This window comes from Vigna umbellata, chromosome 8 (genome assembly GCF_029865625.1).
Source record: "Vigna umbellata cultivar VRB3 chromosome 8, Vumbellata_1.0, whole genome shotgun sequence".
NCBI classification, from domain to species: domain Eukaryota; kingdom Viridiplantae; phylum Streptophyta; class Magnoliopsida; order Fabales; family Fabaceae; genus Vigna; species Vigna umbellata.
The window spans coordinates 8,090,416-8,108,399 of record NC_142172.1 but is presented as its reverse complement, the minus strand read 5'-3'; the positions used below and the strand labels follow the sequence as shown (position 1 = coordinate 8,108,399).

The 17,984-nt window shown below is 35.7% G+C and overlaps 2 protein-coding genes across 2 annotated transcripts; one reads left to right on the top strand and one right to left on the bottom strand.

Annotated features, from left to right (window-relative positions):
• Nucleotides 1–2,069: 2,069 nt before the first annotated feature.
• On the bottom strand, nt 2,070–4,355 carry LOC148193966 (uncharacterized). The gene is made up of 2 exons (XM_088097066.1): nt 3,182–4,355; nt 2,070–2,179 (listed from the first exon to the last, which is right to left on the bottom strand). Exons 1-2 carry the CDS (start codon nt 4,353–4,355, stop codon nt 2,070–2,072), a joined length of 1,284 nt encoding a protein of 427 aa, XP_087953192.1.
• Nucleotides 4,356–14,196: 9,841 nt separating this feature from the next.
• Nucleotides 14,197–15,167, top strand: LOC148193965 (uncharacterized). Its single transcript, XM_088097065.1, has 5 exons — nt 14,197–14,250; nt 14,586–14,656; nt 14,727–14,802; nt 14,893–14,988; nt 15,072–15,167. The coding sequence occupies exons 1-5, from the start codon at nt 14,197–14,199 to the stop codon at nt 15,165–15,167; spliced, it is 393 nt and encodes a 130-aa protein (XP_087953191.1).
• Nucleotides 15,168–17,984: the final 2,817 nt, after the last annotated feature.

The following is a 17,984-nucleotide window of genomic DNA, read 5'->3' as shown; positions in this document are numbered from 1 at the left end:
TAGCCCTCACTAATTGGCTGATTAAATTGGATTAAAAAAATTTCCTCTTCACACAAACCTCTTCTTCCCTCTTTTCAAGCAACCCTCATAAAAAAAAGCACAGTCTCCTTTAGTGATTGTGCGATCAAACCTCTTCATGTTGAGTATCACTAGTCCTCTTGGTGTTTCGTCCATGTCACCATCGTGTGGACTAGTAAAAAAATATTTATTACCGCACACATTATGCATCGGTTCACGAGAACCCGAAACATAATATTGCGCGGTATCATTTTTGAAATTATATCGATAGTATAGGCCTCGGTTGGAACAAAACCGCGACAATATATGCCTTTCGGCCTCGGTTCTGAGAAGAACCGCGGCCTATTGTTCCTGCAAAATTCTGACATTCCCCCCAAGGCAGTCTTGTTATAATTTTGCAGGGGAATAGGCCTCGGTTTCTGAGGGGAACCGTGGCCTATTGTCCCTGCAAAATTCTGACATTCCCGCCAAGTTGGTCCTGAAATAAATTTGGAGTCAGACCGTCAGGGAATACGCCTCAATTTTGGGAGAACTGCAGCCTATTGTCTCTGCAAAATTCTGACATTCCCGCCAAGGCAGTCCTGAAATAAATTTGGAGTCAGACCGCCAAGGAATAGGCCTCGATTCTTAGGGGAACTGCGGCCTATTCCCTGATCTGAACAAATTTTAAATATTTAAGAGAATAGGCGTCGGTTTGGCGGGGAACCACGACATAAAGGTTGAAAAAATTTCAAAATTGCCATTTCAGATCAATTTTAATTTTTTTTTAGGAGAATAGGCCTTAGTTAAGTTGGGACCTGAGGCCATATCCCCTCTATACCCAGGTTTTCTAATGAACTGAGGTAGTAACATTTGATTAGGTTAAAAAAATATTACAGAGAGTGTCTTCCTCGAACTCTCTGAAACTGTTAAAACTCTCTGAAAATCTCTCCTTCGCTGTGCTCATTCTCACCGATTTCATTGCATTCTCACCGATCAACCTTGATTTTGATTGTCGTCGTTGCCTTCGTGATCATTTTGGAAGCATTTACACCGATCAAAATTAGTTTTGAAGCATTATTGTGTCGTTGTCATGGTTTGTTCATTTTTCTTCGCGTTTTTGGATGGTTTAGATAAGTTTTTTTATTATTTTCTTGGGTTTTTTATTATTTTGGATGATGAGACTTACGTTTTGTTGTATTTGTGTGTAGATATTGTGATTTTGTTGCGTTCCAAAACTTGGATAGTCGTATCTTCTTTGTTGTTGGCTCCTTTTTCACTACAAAAAAGAAGGGCATTACCGAAGGCCAGAAGTCCTCAGAAACAGCCCAAAACCGTCGGTAAAAGGTAATTACAAACGGCTTATCGACGGCCAAAGAGCCCTCGGTAAATCTCTTGTCGCTAACATTTACCGAGGGCTTCCGTCCTTTGGTAATTACTGAGGGTCAAAAGCCTTCGGTAATTACCGAGGGCCAAAAGCCTTTGGTAATTACCGAGGGCCATTAGCCTTCGGTAATTTCCGAAGGGCAAAAGCCTTGGGTAATTACCGAAGGGCGGAAGCCTTCGGTAATTACCGAAGGGTGGAAACCTTCGGTAATAACCTAACGTGGGTAGTTACCGAAGGCCAAAAGCCTTCGGTAAGTTGGAGGCAGATCTAATGCACAATTGTATTTCTTATGAAACCAAACTGTTCATAACACAAACAAACCTGCATAACAGTTTTCAAGCACATACAGACCTGCATAATGTGCATCTGAATAATGCAATCATTGATCAAAATCCATAGAACATCCATTTATCCATAGAACATGTATTTATATTTAAACATATAACAATGTAACATAATGATGTTCTAACATCCAAATCATCCAATTGATCTAACATCCAAATGATGTAAACTCCAAATGTTGTAATATCCAAATTGTAAACTCTGCTCTCAAATCAGTGATTTCCTGGTCACATTGCTCCAGTGCCTGCGTGAGGCGGAGAACGACCTCGTCAGGAGTAGTGGTGGAAGAAGAAGGTTGGTGCTTCAAAGTACCTCCTCTCGATGTTGTATAGTTTGCAGCAAGTTATCCTACACCGTACACTCGTCCCTTTTTCTTCCCACCAACGATGTTGATCCAGCACTGTGTCCTATGGATGTCATCTTCTGCATTACTGCCATCATCCGGTGTAGAAGCTGACTCATGTTCAGATCTAACCTGTGAAAGTCTCGTAGAAAATTCTTCCTGTTGAAACATTAAAAGCAATGTTAGGGAATGATAAAATAACATAAATGAAAAATTAGTAATAGTAATAATGTTATTTGCTTACATGAGTCTTTCGAGATCTTTCATCAACGAATTGATTAGTGCCCTTCCTTACATGAGTCTGTGCAAAGACCTCATCAACATGGACTGCCGTCCCAGAGCTTGTGCCTGTAACATAATTTAGAATTAGAAGTGTACATATGAAATAGAAAATACATAACTTATATATGAAAGAAAAAGTTATGTAATGAAATTATACCATACGAATGGCATGCTCATGAATGGTTATCGACCCACTATTATGCAGGGTGCCACCCTTTTCAGATGCTCTGTTCCTCTGGGCTTTGGCACACTTATTGAGAAACTCTACTGTATTCCAATGAGCCAGTAAAGAGTTCCAAATTTGTTCACCCAGCCAGTAAAGGCGCTGTCCTGCATTGCGGGCATCCTAAACATCTCTGACAGCCGATGAGATGCTTTCATGTGGAAATTTCTGTGTATCTGTGTTTCATGTTCAGGTTTCCACTACACCTTCATCTGTAACATTAAACAGAACAAACATTGATTACAGAACATACTAAAATAAGAGGGACAATTAGTTTAATGTATTGTTCACCTGAAAGCGCTCCCAGAATGGCTTTTCGTCGTCATCAGGTATTGCTCCCCAAGTAGACCATGGACTTAAAAGCTGTTGCTTAATTGAATGTGTGATGGCCTGGGAAGCAACCCTAGATGGAATAAACCATGCGTGCTCCAACCAGATAACATGCCATATGTTGGGAAGTCATTAATAGTCCACATCAAGGCTGCCCTCATAAGGAAATTTTGCTTCCTTGAAATGTCATACGTCCAAACACCATTCCATAACTTCTTCAAATCATTAATCAAAGGCTCCAAATAAACATCAAGCAACGATTTGGGATTAGATGGACCTGGTATTATACACGATAAAAACATGTAAGGCTTTGTCATACACATCTCAGGTGGTAGATTGTATGGGGTAATTATCACGGGCCAGCATGAATATGGTGATGCAGATGCCTGAATGTACGGGGTAAACCCATTAGAGCATAGACCAAGTCTGACGTTACGTGGTTCACTAGCAAAGGATGAATGTTTACGATTGAAGTGCTTCCAAGCTTCACCATCAGAAGGATGACGCAAAAATCCTTTAGTTTTGTTACCATCATGGCATGTCATGTGTTCTGATGTTTGCATTGAAGTAAACAATCTTTGTAATCTTGGAATTATAGGCAAGTAGAACATGAACTTTAAGGGAATTGTTTTTTTTTTCCTCCGTCCAGCATGCATCGTATGATATCGAGGTGAGCCACAAAACTTGCATTCAACCAACAATGCATCATTTTTGCCACTGTCATTGTCATAGAATAACATACATCCATTAACACAACAATCAATCTTCTTGACTTCCAATCCCAACTTTGAAACACATTTTTTGGCTTGGTAATAATTCTTCGGCATAAAATTGTTTGGTGGTGTCAAATCTAACATCAATTTTGTATAGAAGTCCACTGCTTGAAAGGGAACGTTCCAATTAGATTTGCCAGCCATGAGTCTAATGCACACTGCCAATTTTGACTTAGATGAACCTTCAAATACAGGTAGATTTGCCTCTGTAAGTAAATTGTAAAACCTCTGCATCGTTTCATTTGGAGGCTCTTCATCATGACTATCGTCTGCTTCTTGTTCAGCATGGTAACGAAGAGCATTGTCGACCATCTCTTGCATATAAGCAAATTGATCTATCTCAGATGTATGTACAATAGTATTCGAACCTGATGCAAGCCGTTTTTCAGCTGCAGTAGAGGTCGAAGGAATTTCTTCACCATGAAATGTCCAAACCGTGTAATTAGGCATGAACCCTTTTTGGTAAAGGTGAAGTTTGACGACTTCATCTTTCAAAATCCTTGTACATTCGCACTTGATGCATGGACATCGAATCCCTCCATCAAGGGCATAATATTGATATCGTCGGGCCATCTCCATAAACTCTTCAACTCTGATGACAAAAGAATACTTCAAACCTCTCCTTCCACTATAACAACGGTCGTACATCCATCCACGATGGTTGGGAAAATGGGCCATGTTCTGTGACAAGCCAAACAAATAAAAACTTAGCCAAAACAGCAACACTCCATGTGACATAAGTAATAAACCTATTACTACTCAAGTCGAACATGGAAGGCAATTTGAACACTATTGTCATAGGCATTCAATAAGGGCATGTAAAGAGAAGTCCTCAGTATTGAAATGCCTTAGACATACTAAGGGGCTGTGTATTAAAGTTGGAGGAGACAACTTATTACTACTGAAGTTCTCTTGTCTAGAGTACTTCCAAATATTTTGTAGGTTCTAAGTGTTTAGTGTATTTTTACCCTTCTCATTGCATTGAGAATGTGTGTAGTACCATAGGATTTTAAATGACTACTTAACTTAATCAAGTTGTAGCCTAATAAATGAAAGACAATATACATGAACATACCATATAAACATCAACATAATTTAGGCAATCAAATATCTATAAAAGCATGGATATATACTATAATTTGGGGTTTATGGAATTCTTTGCTTTTGAATAGTTTACTAGGTCCATTTCACTACTCTAGACATGTTAAGATGTTCACATTAGTTAAAATAAGGTTACATTAGGTCTAATTTTAGGTTTAAGTAACCAAATTTTGAGATTTAGGTTGTTTTTGTAGTGTGAGTTTCTAATTAGCTACTTTTTACCATTCTAAACTTGTTAGGACAACTTCTTATAAGTTTCTTAGGCTAGTTTAGTGCAGTTTGCAAATTCTAACCATTCTAGTGCATTTTTAGTAGTCATTTTGAAGAAGAAAAAGTTGTATTGGGTGTCAACTTTCGTGCAGCAGGGATTTTGTGCTATTTGGCAGTTTAAACAAGTCTTAATTGTTGTTTTAAACTTGTTAGAACATTCAAATTGAAGCCATATTCATCTATGTGCAATTTGCATATTCAAACCTCATTTTTGAGTGAAATTGGGAACTAAAAGGTTGAATCTGCTATACAGTTTGGTTTTGAACCCAATTAGAGTTCAAACAAGTTTAAATTGATGAATTAAAGTTGCTGAAAGTATTATCAAAGAGTCAGAATCACTTATGCACGAATTCACTTTTAGAACCACCAATCTTGGGTCAATTTTTTGGTGTAGAGTTGAAAAATTTAAGTGCTGTTTTGATGAGGTTGGTGTAAAATTCCTTTTTGCTTGGAGCAAAACATGTTTCAGTTTGTCTTGCTTTCTTCATCTGTTGAAGAACCTTTCTTAGAATCCATTTGAGTGCCTACTTCTATTGTACACCTATTTCTATTAGTTTTAAGCTTGTTGGCATGTTAAAATTGACCAATTCAAGTCAGATTTTGGTGCTGTCCAGTGACCATTTCTGGTGCAGTTTTTGATCTGCTTTGGTGCTAATTTATGTGTTAAATAGTGGTGTTCTAAAGACTTTGAGGTGCAGTCTAGTTTTAGAAACCTTTTCCAACTAAGGTGGCATCTTAGGAAGTGGAGAAGGAGCATAATTTGTCAATTCAAAGGGGCTGTCCAGCAAGGAAAAATGATGAAATTGGCAACTCCGGTAGCCAAATTTTGAGTTCTAAATTGTTTTTGTAGTTAGGTTTGTTCATTAAATTTCATTCCATTAATTTAATAATCCAGAATTGAATTTGGGCAAACAAAATAATCAAACAATAACTGGAAAGGGATTCAAAGGCCTTTCTTCACATGTTTAGGGTGAATGATAAATCCAAGATAGTGCTAGTTGAAGACCCTATTAGTCAAGAATAGAGGTTGTTAGAGAGAAGGAAGAATGCTAAGATGGAGAAAGCTGCAAAATCAATCTTAGAAATCAGCTTGGAAGTAGATAGGCTTGCAGGGATGGTATGTGTTGTGGTTGCTAATGATCAGTGATTGGATTTGGTTAGGTATCAACATTTGAGTGAATTATCAACAAAGGTGGAAGATTTGTAGAAACAGATGTGCTTAATCTGATTGAGTTATTGATGAATCAATTGCTTAAACTAGATGGTATAATGGTTTAAGGGGATGTGAAATTAAAGAGGAAAATTCAGGTCGTGCCTAATACTGAGATGCATTTTACTGATTTTTGTTTATCAGTGTATCTCAAATTACATTTGTTTAAGTGATAACAGTTGAAAAACTGTTATTTTCATGCTTAAAGTTGATACTAAAAGCAACCTTTAGACTTAGAAACTAGCTTGAAATCATGCCTTTTGTTTATATTTTCAGAAATAAGAGAGCTGGACAGGTTTATGCTTGATTTAAGTGTTCTTGTGCAGGTTTTGAGGTGAATTTGGTGAAAGAAGTGAAGAATAAGAGAGAGGACATTAGAAAAGACAAGAAAGAGTGCAAAAAGGAGAAGTCGAAGGCACCGCTCAGCGGCAAACTACCGCTGAGCGGCACTCAAGAGGTGACGTTGGAACCGCTGAGGGGCAAAATGGCCGCTGAGGGGAAGAAAGAAGACGCGCAATCACCGCTGAGCGGCACTTTTTGGGCTTGGACTTTTGTAATCTTTTGTAACTCTAGATTACTATATAAGGGCTTGCACGTCCTATAGTTAGGCATCTTTGGCAGAAACGAGGCAAACACTCTCTCTTTCACCCCTTTGAAGGAGGATCTTGGATGCTCAGGCTACCTCTTCACCTTTATTGGGTTTATTCTTTCATACTTTCATTGTAATTCATCTAGGTTCACCATGAATATGGTGAACTAAACCTTGTATGTTTGTTGGGGAGTCAAAGTAATCTCTTGAAGCTCTCATATATGGATTTGTTGAGTACATCTTTGAATTAAGACATATGCTTTCTTTCATCATTAGTTAGGGTTTTTCCTCTTTGCTCAATGCTTGCATTGTTTAACTCATTCTAATGCATGATTATTGGTTTTGTTGATACGGACACGTACGGGGAAATCTAGATCTGGGGAATTTCTCCCAATATTATACTGACAATATTATATTGGTTGCCTTTAAGCTCCTGCACTCATGAACTAATCATTAGGAATGCTAGGAATTGTATGAACTATTTGATTAGGGAGAAGCCATCTAGAATGGTACATTAGAGAGTGGCATTAACAATGATGATTTGAATGTTGAATTCCCAAAATATATGAGAGTGGATGAGATGAAATTGACCCCCAACAACATATTCATTCATATATTTCCTTGAAAGTGTTTATCTTTTGTCTTTGTCATTGATCAATTCATGCATACATATTTAATTTTCGTCTTTGCATATTAAACTTCAATTATTGTGTTCTTAAGTCTTAGCTAATCAACAAATCACATAACTAAACTAGGCCGTGAGTCCTTTGGGAGAACGATACTTGGTCTTACCAAGTTTATTACTTGAAACGATTCGGTCATACTTGCCGATTGTGAAACAAGTTTGTGACATCATATTTTGGTGCTTACAAATTTGTCCATCATTAAGCACTTCTAGTTCTAATGTTAGTGAAAAATTAATTTTGAAGGTAAAAAGAGTTCAAAAGTATGTTGAAACTCTGGAATAGCTGAAGATTAAGAATTCCTTGCTTGGTAGCAATGGACATCATGCACCATTGAGAATGTGTGTAGTACCATAAATAGTTTAAGGTACTTTTATCCTTCTACATCAATAGTTTCAAGAGCATGCTTAATTTGAAACTTTGCTAATAATATCAAACTATAGATATCTTAAAATGATATTAAAGTAGTAAGATTAACGCTAAATCAATCCTAAGTTGAGTAATGTGAGATTTCACTTACACTCATACACTGTAATTTGTTCTTACATGGGATTTCCAACACTTATTTCTAACCATTATGGGATCACTCATAGTATGACAAAAAGGTAATGAATTTGGTAAAGAACTTTACTTTACCATGTCAAGAACAAGATGGAATTTTCTAAGACTAGTTACTAAAACACAACTTACAAAAACATTGATTCAGTTTAGCCATTACCTTGAGATCAGAGAGCCCAATCACACAAGCACACTCCGCTACTTTAGCACCAGGAAGTTCTACAATTGAAAGCAAACTTAACTATTTTAGGAACAACAACAAAAAATGGGGGTTAATTTATAAAGCTTTTTTTTATATATATTTAAACATGCTTTTTATTTCTAGTAGTTACCTAGGAGTGTGACAAGACAGTTACATGTATGAACCCTTAATTTAAAGTGAATCATGGTCTACAATCATGAGAAATCAAAGTTGAATGCATCTGTACTTACTCACCACAGAAATACATTCACTTTATAAGACATTTTTTCTTGCAAAAGAGAATATAGAACAAAAGAGTTATTTCAATCATAAAAGGCTACAAGAGCAAATCACCTGGAAGTCTAATTGTTGTTGATAGAGTTCCACCTGTAAATGGAAACAACTTGTATTGTCAGAGAGGTTTTACATGAAAATGGAAACAACTTGACTGAAGACTTGACTTCTCAAAGAGGTTTTACATGAAAATGGGAATGCGCTTTGCTGCTTGGAATAATGCAATTCTCTGTTATATTGTCAAATCAAAGCACCAAGTGCCTTATGGAGTAAAACCTTGTATTCAAAACATTACTATATGTGAAGGGTTTTCAACTGTCAAAATAACTTTAGAATTTATTTAAACATTACTGTAATCCTAATCAATTTTGATTTATTCTTGTATTATAAAGACTACATAATTCATGTATTATAAAATAAAATGATAATATAAGGTGTTAGCTTATGGCAAACACAATGTAATAAAAAACAGAGAATAATATGCTTAATATGAGAAAAGGAGATAAAGGGAATACTACTTTTATTCATCCACCAAGAAGAAAGAGTTGCACCATGACTAATAAATTAAAAGAAGCACAAAAACAGCATGATCATAAAGGTGAAAGAAAAATATCTCACGTTCATTAATATCTCAAAAAGTGCAACATTCACTAAGAAAAATGACCCTTTGTTAGACAAGTAAAAACCATCATTGATTTGAAGCCTGAATCCTAATCATAATCAACTTCATTCATTCTTTCAGTTTCTTCACCCCTCATTGCATAAAACACCTCCATTAACCTAGGAAGAAATTCCAGAGGCAGCCATGGTGGAATTGGGAAATGCCAAAAAGATTAGGGAAAGAAACCTAATGCCAACAAGAAAGCAAGAAGAATAAAGAAAGAAGAAGAGAGCCAGAATTTTTGTTCAGTTTCATGTTTTGCAGAGTGCCAGCACTGGTCTTATTTGTAGGGTAAGGTTATTCAAGAAAGATAAATGTTAAAAAAATTTAAACATAATTTCATTTAGAGGAGATACATTGTCAATATTTTTAAAATTAAAATATTACAGTTATAATGTATTAATATTTTAAGTAGGAAAAAGAATGGTAATTAAAATATGTATATTTTGTTTATTAAAAGATGAAGTTATTTAATTAAAGACTACAACAAGGATACTTAGAAATATATATGTATATATATGATGTGCATTTTTAAAATATCATTTTTTAAAAGAAAATAAATATATAAAATTTATTAAAAAAGATTGATAAAAATCTATCTTTTTTATGTACTTAAAAAAGTATTTTAATAATATAAAAAATTTTGTGAAATGTAAAAGAAGTTTGTACAAGTTTAATAGATGGAGTTCTTAATGTTTTCCTGTGGAACATGTTATCTTAGTTCATCAGAGAAAGAAGTAGCTACAATTAACACTGATGTCATCTCTTGCCAAACAAATTTATGACCTCTAATTTCTAATACCTACATTATGAATTTATGATGGCCCAGAAAATGTATATTCGTATTTCCCTAATCAGCATATCTTCACACTCTTAAATCTAAACTCTCACGCATATTTGATTTAACAACGAACATGCATTCTCCCAAGTTTTTCTTTCTTTTCTGATATGAAAGTAGTTATTTTCATGTTTTGCTGATTTTTTTTAATGTTATATAACTTAATTCATAGAGAAAACAAAAAGAAAAAACCTTAATTATAATTTATATCTCTGTATCTAATCAACTAATTACTTTCAACAACCTTGATCTCCACAAAAAAACAGTTCAGACCAAGTCAAAGAACATTGTTACCCTTTGCTAACAAAGCTCACACACGACCCCTAGAACGTGCTCCTCAACCCTCTCCCTCTCCTTTGTTAACTGACTTCATTTTTCAACTTTAGGTCTCTTTTTAAGTCCAACGTGACCAACCCTACTATTATAAGAAGAACACTTTCACTCTTTGGCAGCAAGAAAGCACACACTACTCTAAAGAGAGCATCTTGAAATCCGAATATGGAAGGTTGAATTCATCTTCCAATTGCTATAATAGGGTAATGTATCTTTATGGATGTCAAAGCAAAGAACCTAACAAGGAAACAACTTAGGTATGCTAGGGTGCAGGGGTCCCATTAAATTATTGTACTTATTAGGTAGAAGAAAGTGTTTTTGGCAATAAGAAAACAGATGTTACCTTCCGGGATGCTTCAACTTTCTCACTTTGAGCTACTGCATGAAGTCCTTGGACATGTCTTAGCTCAATTCTCAACTTTTCCAACTCAAGGTTCAATTTTGCCTGATAAAATAAATGGCCAAAAAGAAATTCATTTGCAGATTGGAGTTGTATCTATATAGAATTTGCTGAAGCAATAGCTATATGACAAGCAACATAAAGATTTTTATGAAGCATTGCATATTAATAAAACTTTCGATTGTGCACAACATATTTGTAGTTTTACATTTGCATGAAAAAACTGGTTCTAGTGGAAGATCAAATTTGTGTTGTTGGAGACTTGTCAAGTATAGGATAGAACAAAAATTAAATAAAAAAAAAGGAATGAACACTTTGCCATCCGATGTTAAATCATGTATACATATGTCTATGTTTTCCAATAGGGTACCATCACCTGATGTATGAGCTAGAAATCAGTACCATTTCATCAAGCCAGATGAAAAAAATTCCAATTACCTGCCTATTAGGTGATGGAACTGTAGTTGCTAGTGGCACATCCTTTATAGAATTTTGATCGTACATCCAAGATTCAGTATCAGAAATAAAGCTTTTGCAACTAGAGACTCGACTTAAGGCATGATCAATGTCTGAGTTTCTGGCAGAGCTAATAGCAGTATTTTCTCTCCCAAAATCTAGAGATTGGCCTCTAGAATGGCTAGCGTCACTTAAACTCGGATTTGTGCTTACAAGTGCACTATTTATACTTGAAAGAGCTTGAAATCGTTGTGTTGCTAGGGAAGACGAGTGTAAACCAGCTTATGATGAAACTGATGCAGATTCATTATACATCCAAAAATGATAATAATTATACTACACAGGGGATAGTCAATTTTGATGTTTTCATGATGCAACACAGGCTAGAATTTCTGAGAAGAGATAAACATATCTTTGAAACCAAGCACCTCATGGTGTTGCCTTTATTTGCAATGTAGGTGAGTAATATGAACATTAAATATCACAGTAGAACTGTAAAATATAGTGGCACAGTTTAAATATAGATGATTTCTTATTATATTTCCTTATTTCTAATAATCCAGATGGGAGTCATTGGAAATTACGATTTGAAGAATAATGTGAATGTCTACCATTTACAGCAGAACATACGAGCAGAATTAAAGCTAAAAATAGGAAAAACAGTGAAAATTATAAAATATGACATCCAACTAATATTTTCCATGGTAAAATGGTTTAGAACAAGTTCAGAGCAAATTAACAAAGCTAAAAATTAAAGCAAAACAGTGAAAAGAAGATGAAAAATAAAAAAAATGAGGACTGAAGAGACTTACATATCGAGCGAGAGAAGTCGAGCAACTGTGTTGTCTTCGTTTGTTGCCTCCTCCACGAACCCCACATCGCTCTCAACGCACCAAGAAGCCCCTCGTCACCATTGTCGCCTCCTCCACGAAGCCCTCCTGACACAGCCACAACGAATTTGTCACGCAGCCCCTACAACCACAGAACGAACCGCCACCGCAGAATGCTTGTGCAAAGGACAGAGACGACGTCCGTGAACAAAACCTCGCAAATTTGGGGAATGTTGGTGACGGTTCGATGGCTCGAAGAAAGGGGAAAGCTGGTGAGGGCTTGATGTCTCGAAGAAAGGGGGAATGCTAGTGAGGGTTCAAAGAAAGAAAGGGAAACTTTTGGCTCGAAAAATGAAAGTTAGCATAGGGAAACCCAAGTCTGCTGGGGTTAATTACACCAGCACCTTACCGAGGGTCATATATCCTTCGGTAAGTTAATTCACCAAAGCCAATACTGACGACCCAAAGACCTTCGGAAAAAAGCCTTCGGTAATGAGCGCATTTCACCATGGCCTTCGGTAATCATCTATCTAACTGTCGGTAACGCACTTTTACCGAAGACCGAGAGGCCGTCTGTAAAAACCCTTCGGTAATACGCCAATTTCTTGTACAAATTTACTTTTAATGAATTTATTGGACAAAATTTCGTGCTTCCTCACCATCCTTCTTTAGGTAGTTATAACATGTAAACATTATGGCTTCTTATGTACTGTATCTAAAATTTAATTTGTTGCTCTAGTGGAAGCTAAAAATATTACTAGATTATTAGTATAAAAATATAGTTGAGGCCCTTTCTCACTTGACAATCAGATGCAAATGTACGAGAATATTCAAAAGAGTTTGTGAATGGGAATGATGTACAGGGCCGCTCAAATCATGGGAAGTTTGTTCCTAGTCAAAAGGTTTTGGAACTGAGTAAAAAATTAATTAAGTTGATGGAGGAACACATTAATTAAGTGCTTAAACCTGTCATTAGTATGTTCCTTCCTAATGCTTGTGGTATTTTATATTTATGTGTTGAACAAAAGACACGAGTTCAGATATGAGAATCAACAGGTTATCACCTCAATGTGATGTATTGGAGTTAAATCACAATCAATTCCTGCTTCTTATGGACCCATATAACTAAAGAAACCTAAAAACCAAAAAAGGTGAATACCAAACTAACCCCTCAAAGTATCAGTGTTGGACTGTTGCTTCTCTAATCTAATCACTTTCACATCAACCCTTATACAATTCACTTAGAAAAATTGTATCTTTCATCTCCCAAAATCACCCTAAGGATTTTTTCTAGTTTTTGTTCATTTAACCACTTGCCAAAGCTTTGATTATCTCTCATAATGCGCCAAATAGTGTTATCTACAGGGAGGAGTGTGTGCTTGTTAATAGATAGTTGATTACAGCAAGATTAAATACTAAGCATGCATCTGGTGGTAACAACCATTTATAGTTTAAAATCTCATCATTAAAGGAAAATATATGACAGGGTTGAGCATTGTTATAACTCAACAAGACAACTGAGAAAATTTCATAACAGAACACAACTCTTATAACATCATTGCCACCCAAAATAGAACAATCCACTATATTAATTGTTAAAATCAACCGAACAAAACATATTCTATTCTAACGCAAATGAAAAGAAAAGAAACAAAACACAGTCAACACCATCACTGCACAAAACAATAATGACATGTTCTATAACAAATCATATTGCACAAACTAATTCAGAGCATACATTGAAAAAAGTCAGAACAAATTCTTCTTAGCTTTTATAGTTCATCAATCAAAATGACAACTTACCTCGACGGTAGCCCCTTCAATAGCCTCTAAAGCGGTAGTGGAAGACCTTGTCACGCAACGACACTCCCCTAGTTACGACGCCTCGTCGAATATCCTCCCTCGCGACAATGTTAGTCGTCGTCACGGACCTTGAACCCCGTCGTCATGCAACTAGAACCTCACCTACAATTGCCTCGCGACAATGGTAGCCTTCAACTCAACCACCCACCACCTTCCTCAGCTCAGGACACTGCAAAACCGCTACAGGAAAAAAGGTTCCACCACTGACGCGTAATCGAAAAGAGTAACAGGAAAAGAAAATGAGATGGAAGAATGGGAGACTTCACCTATAATGGAGGAGTGGGGAAGAAGCGTATCCCCATTGTGGTTAGGGTGGGAAGCAGTCTGCACAAGCCACTTCGGTAATACTCCGCCGGTAATAATTGTTTTTCCTGTAGTGTTTCACACTCTCAGGTTCCTATTATTGTGTTTATTAAACTTTTTTTGTAAATTTTTTATTTTTGTAAGTTGAATATATGTAATTATGTGTGATTGAATGTTTGAATTGATCATTTGAATGCTTATTAATTGTATGATTGTATGACTGAATTGATTGTATGATTGAATTGATTTGATATGTAAAATTGTATAATTGTAATTTTGTAATATTTAGGAATGGATCGAAATTTGATTAATTTACCACGCATTAGTGCTTTGTATAGGAGAGCTATGCTTTGTGGTTCTGCTCAATGCACAAGTTTCCTCCCAAACATCTCAAACAAGTAGTTGATTGGTAAGAACCTCAATGTTTGGACTTTCTTTGTTATATAAATGAATGCTAAAACCCTTTTTTTTATATATAGTTCTATTTCAACAAGTATGATGTTGGTTGGGAGATCAATTGCTAACAGTAAAAAGCTTGCATGGATTGCTCTCAAGGTTTGACATATGCTAAAGCCATACTTTCTTATAGTTGTTTTGTTTTAATGATCTTCACTAACTATTTACAACTCTGATGATATATTGCAGTGTAACAGACAGAATAGGTCATATGAGTGCGGATACTATGTAATGTATTGGATGACCCACATCATTCGTGCCCATATCACAAGAGGCTGGGAAACGGTAATATTTAAATTTAGTGAATTTTGATTTTCACCAACATTAGGAATTCATATACACTAATTAATATCAATTGTCTTGTGCAGAGATTCAAAACTCCTACTCTAGTTCTTGAGAAGCCACTTACATTCCTGAGGAAAGCAATTGTAAAACATTTAGTTAGATTATATAATAGTTCATAGTTTGATATGTTGACTATTGTGTTGAATCTGTTGAATCTGTGTTGTTATGATATTGTTTGACATGCAAGTCTATTTTTGTGATAATGGATATCACAAAAATAGACCTGCTATTAAAAAAATTGCAGGAGAATAGGCCTCGGTTGTGGCAAAATCGAGGCCAAAGGTTACACGAAAATTAAAAAAAAAAACAGGGTTTTGGCTGCGGTTCAAGCAAGAACCGCTGTCATGTCCCCAGGTTATTACCTTGGTTCAACCGAGGTAATAACCCCTCCCTCCCCTTTTTTTCTCTTCTTTACTACTTCGGTTTCTAAAGAACCGAGGCAGTAGCCTTCAAGATATTACCGCGGTTAGAACCGCGGCCTAAAGTACCAGACCTTTTTCTCTCGCCTGTATATGTCGCGGTTCTAAAACTAAAGCTTATATTAAAAAACAACCGTTGTCATTTCCCTTCGCTGCATTAGTGGTGTGTCGCTATCCTTGTGAGTTTTCCCTTTTTTAGCAGCGAAAACAAACCTCTTGGTGGAGAAAACGAAGCTTGCTTCCCTCACTGTGTGAAGCAACCTTGTTTAGTCATCTCACCCGCGACCATCGTTGCTCATGCACCTTGGTCAACCAATAGTGGTAAGTTTGTCTTTCTTTCATTTTGCAAAGTCATCCTGCCATGACTCACTCTCGGTATTCCTGCGTTTTCTAGGCCATTGTATGGTGCATTAAAGTTGTAGAGATGCTTCACTCAAAGAGTTGCCTAATTACTAGGTGTCACTACAAGAAAAATGGACATTACCTACTAATATTTACATATGAATTTTGATCCATATGTAATACAGGTAGTTACATACAGACTCTACATACAAATATTAAAAAGAGAGTTATATACGGATTTTACATATAGATTTTATCTACCAATATTTTCGTATATAAAACTCATATGTAATGTTGGTGTGTTTAGGCGGGAATTTTACCTAAGGATATAATAAGTATGTAAGCATTTAAAATCCGTATGTAATCTAAAAAAGCTTATCTACCGACCCTACGTACGAATTTTTTAAATTAATTATTAAAAAATAAAAGTAAAAATAAGATTTAGATTGACTTTAAAACATTTTTTCTCCCGCTCCATCACCTACAAAATGAGAAACCCTAAAAGCCTTTGATTTTTCATTCTTCATTCTTCTTTCTTCTTCTTCACCCAAAGAAATAGAAACCTAAAAACCTTTCATTCTTCATTATTCCTTCTTCTTGCGATGCTTCATTGTCTTCATCTTCACTTGTTACTTCTCTTTGCGCAAGGACACAACTTTCCATAAGCTTCTATCTTCTTCATTATTCCTTCTTCTCGCGATGGTTCATTCTCTTCATCTTCACTTGTTACTTCTCTTTGTGCAGGGATACACAACTTTCCATAAGCTTCTCTCTTCTCTATTTTCAATCGCTCTCGAAATTCTCCAAAGACAACTCGATATACCCTTTCCCTTTTCTCTCATTTTTTGTTTTCAAGTATTGCTCAAGTTTTTTTTTCTACGGTAGCTACACCTTCAAGAGCATTGATATTCTCCACCGCGCCATGACCGACGCCCCCTTCTTCGAAGAAATCAACAAAACTTTTGTCATTATATCTTCATTGAAACTTTCTCAAAACAAGAATATATTCAATCAAATAAATAATTGCATATGCAACATACAATATATTCAAGCAAACAAATAATTATATGTTGATATTAAAAGAAAATTTTTAAGGAAGCTGCACGCACTAAGGCAGCCATGGCTAAGCTAGGAGATGGTCTCAATGAGACTCAAGGCCCCTGGAACGTACAAAATCAACAAAAATTGCATGAGGAATCGTGGTTGATGCAGCAAAGTGTCCTAAATGAGAAAAGCCAGCAGCTAGCATTAAAAGAAGAGCTGAGTTTGCTGCAGTGGAGAGCTGAGAAAGAGCAACTCAATACAGCCATGGAAACAATACAAAAAGAGGCTGAGGATGGAGAAACACCAAAAACAATAAGCCACTTCTTTCCCTTTCCCTAAATAGTAGTTATAGGTCTTTTATGATAATTTGCATGGTAATAGGTAGTATAGAGTATAATAAGATATAAAATATGTTGTTTTTCATAAAATTAAAAAGAATCAATTTTGATCTACGGTCAATTTGAACAATTTTGAGTAGCTTTGTAGTTTTAGTTTTCTTTTCCAGTTCTGTTCATGTACATTTTGTGTTCAATTGTGTTTAGTTTCATAGTGTTGGTTTGTACATATTTCTTGATTTTTCCCTGTTTGATCTGTACATACTTGTTGCTATATGTGGTGTAAATAATTGTGCATCTGTGCTGTTTAGGAACTTTTCTTACTCACACATTGACGACAATGTGCCTCTTAAGTGTGGGGGTGAGAAGGTATAATTTTAAATGTTGTTTTTGCTTTAATTTTCATCTGTTAGTATGTGCTTTTGTAGTTAAAATAGGAGTAAATTTTTTTTTCTGAGTTGATTGGAGTTTTGTTTCAGTTTCTAAATACTTAGTTCTAGCTTGTAATTACCCAGTTGTGATGCTTGTATAATCTGTTTTAGGTTGTAGACTAGGCTTTATTTTAGAATTCATAGTTGCTTGTAGAATTTTTCTTTTACCCTTGATTCCGTTTGAGCTTCTTTAAAGTTGTGTTTCACGTTTTAGTAGTTATGCTTTAGTTTTCTTAATTTTTGTTTTAAGCAGTAGTAATTGTTTTTCGTTTTCATGTTCTATTTTAGTTTTTTTACATATGCATTTGCTTTGGTCTTCTTTTCATTAAGTGTCCTTGATGAGTCAATATTTTATTCACTTCACT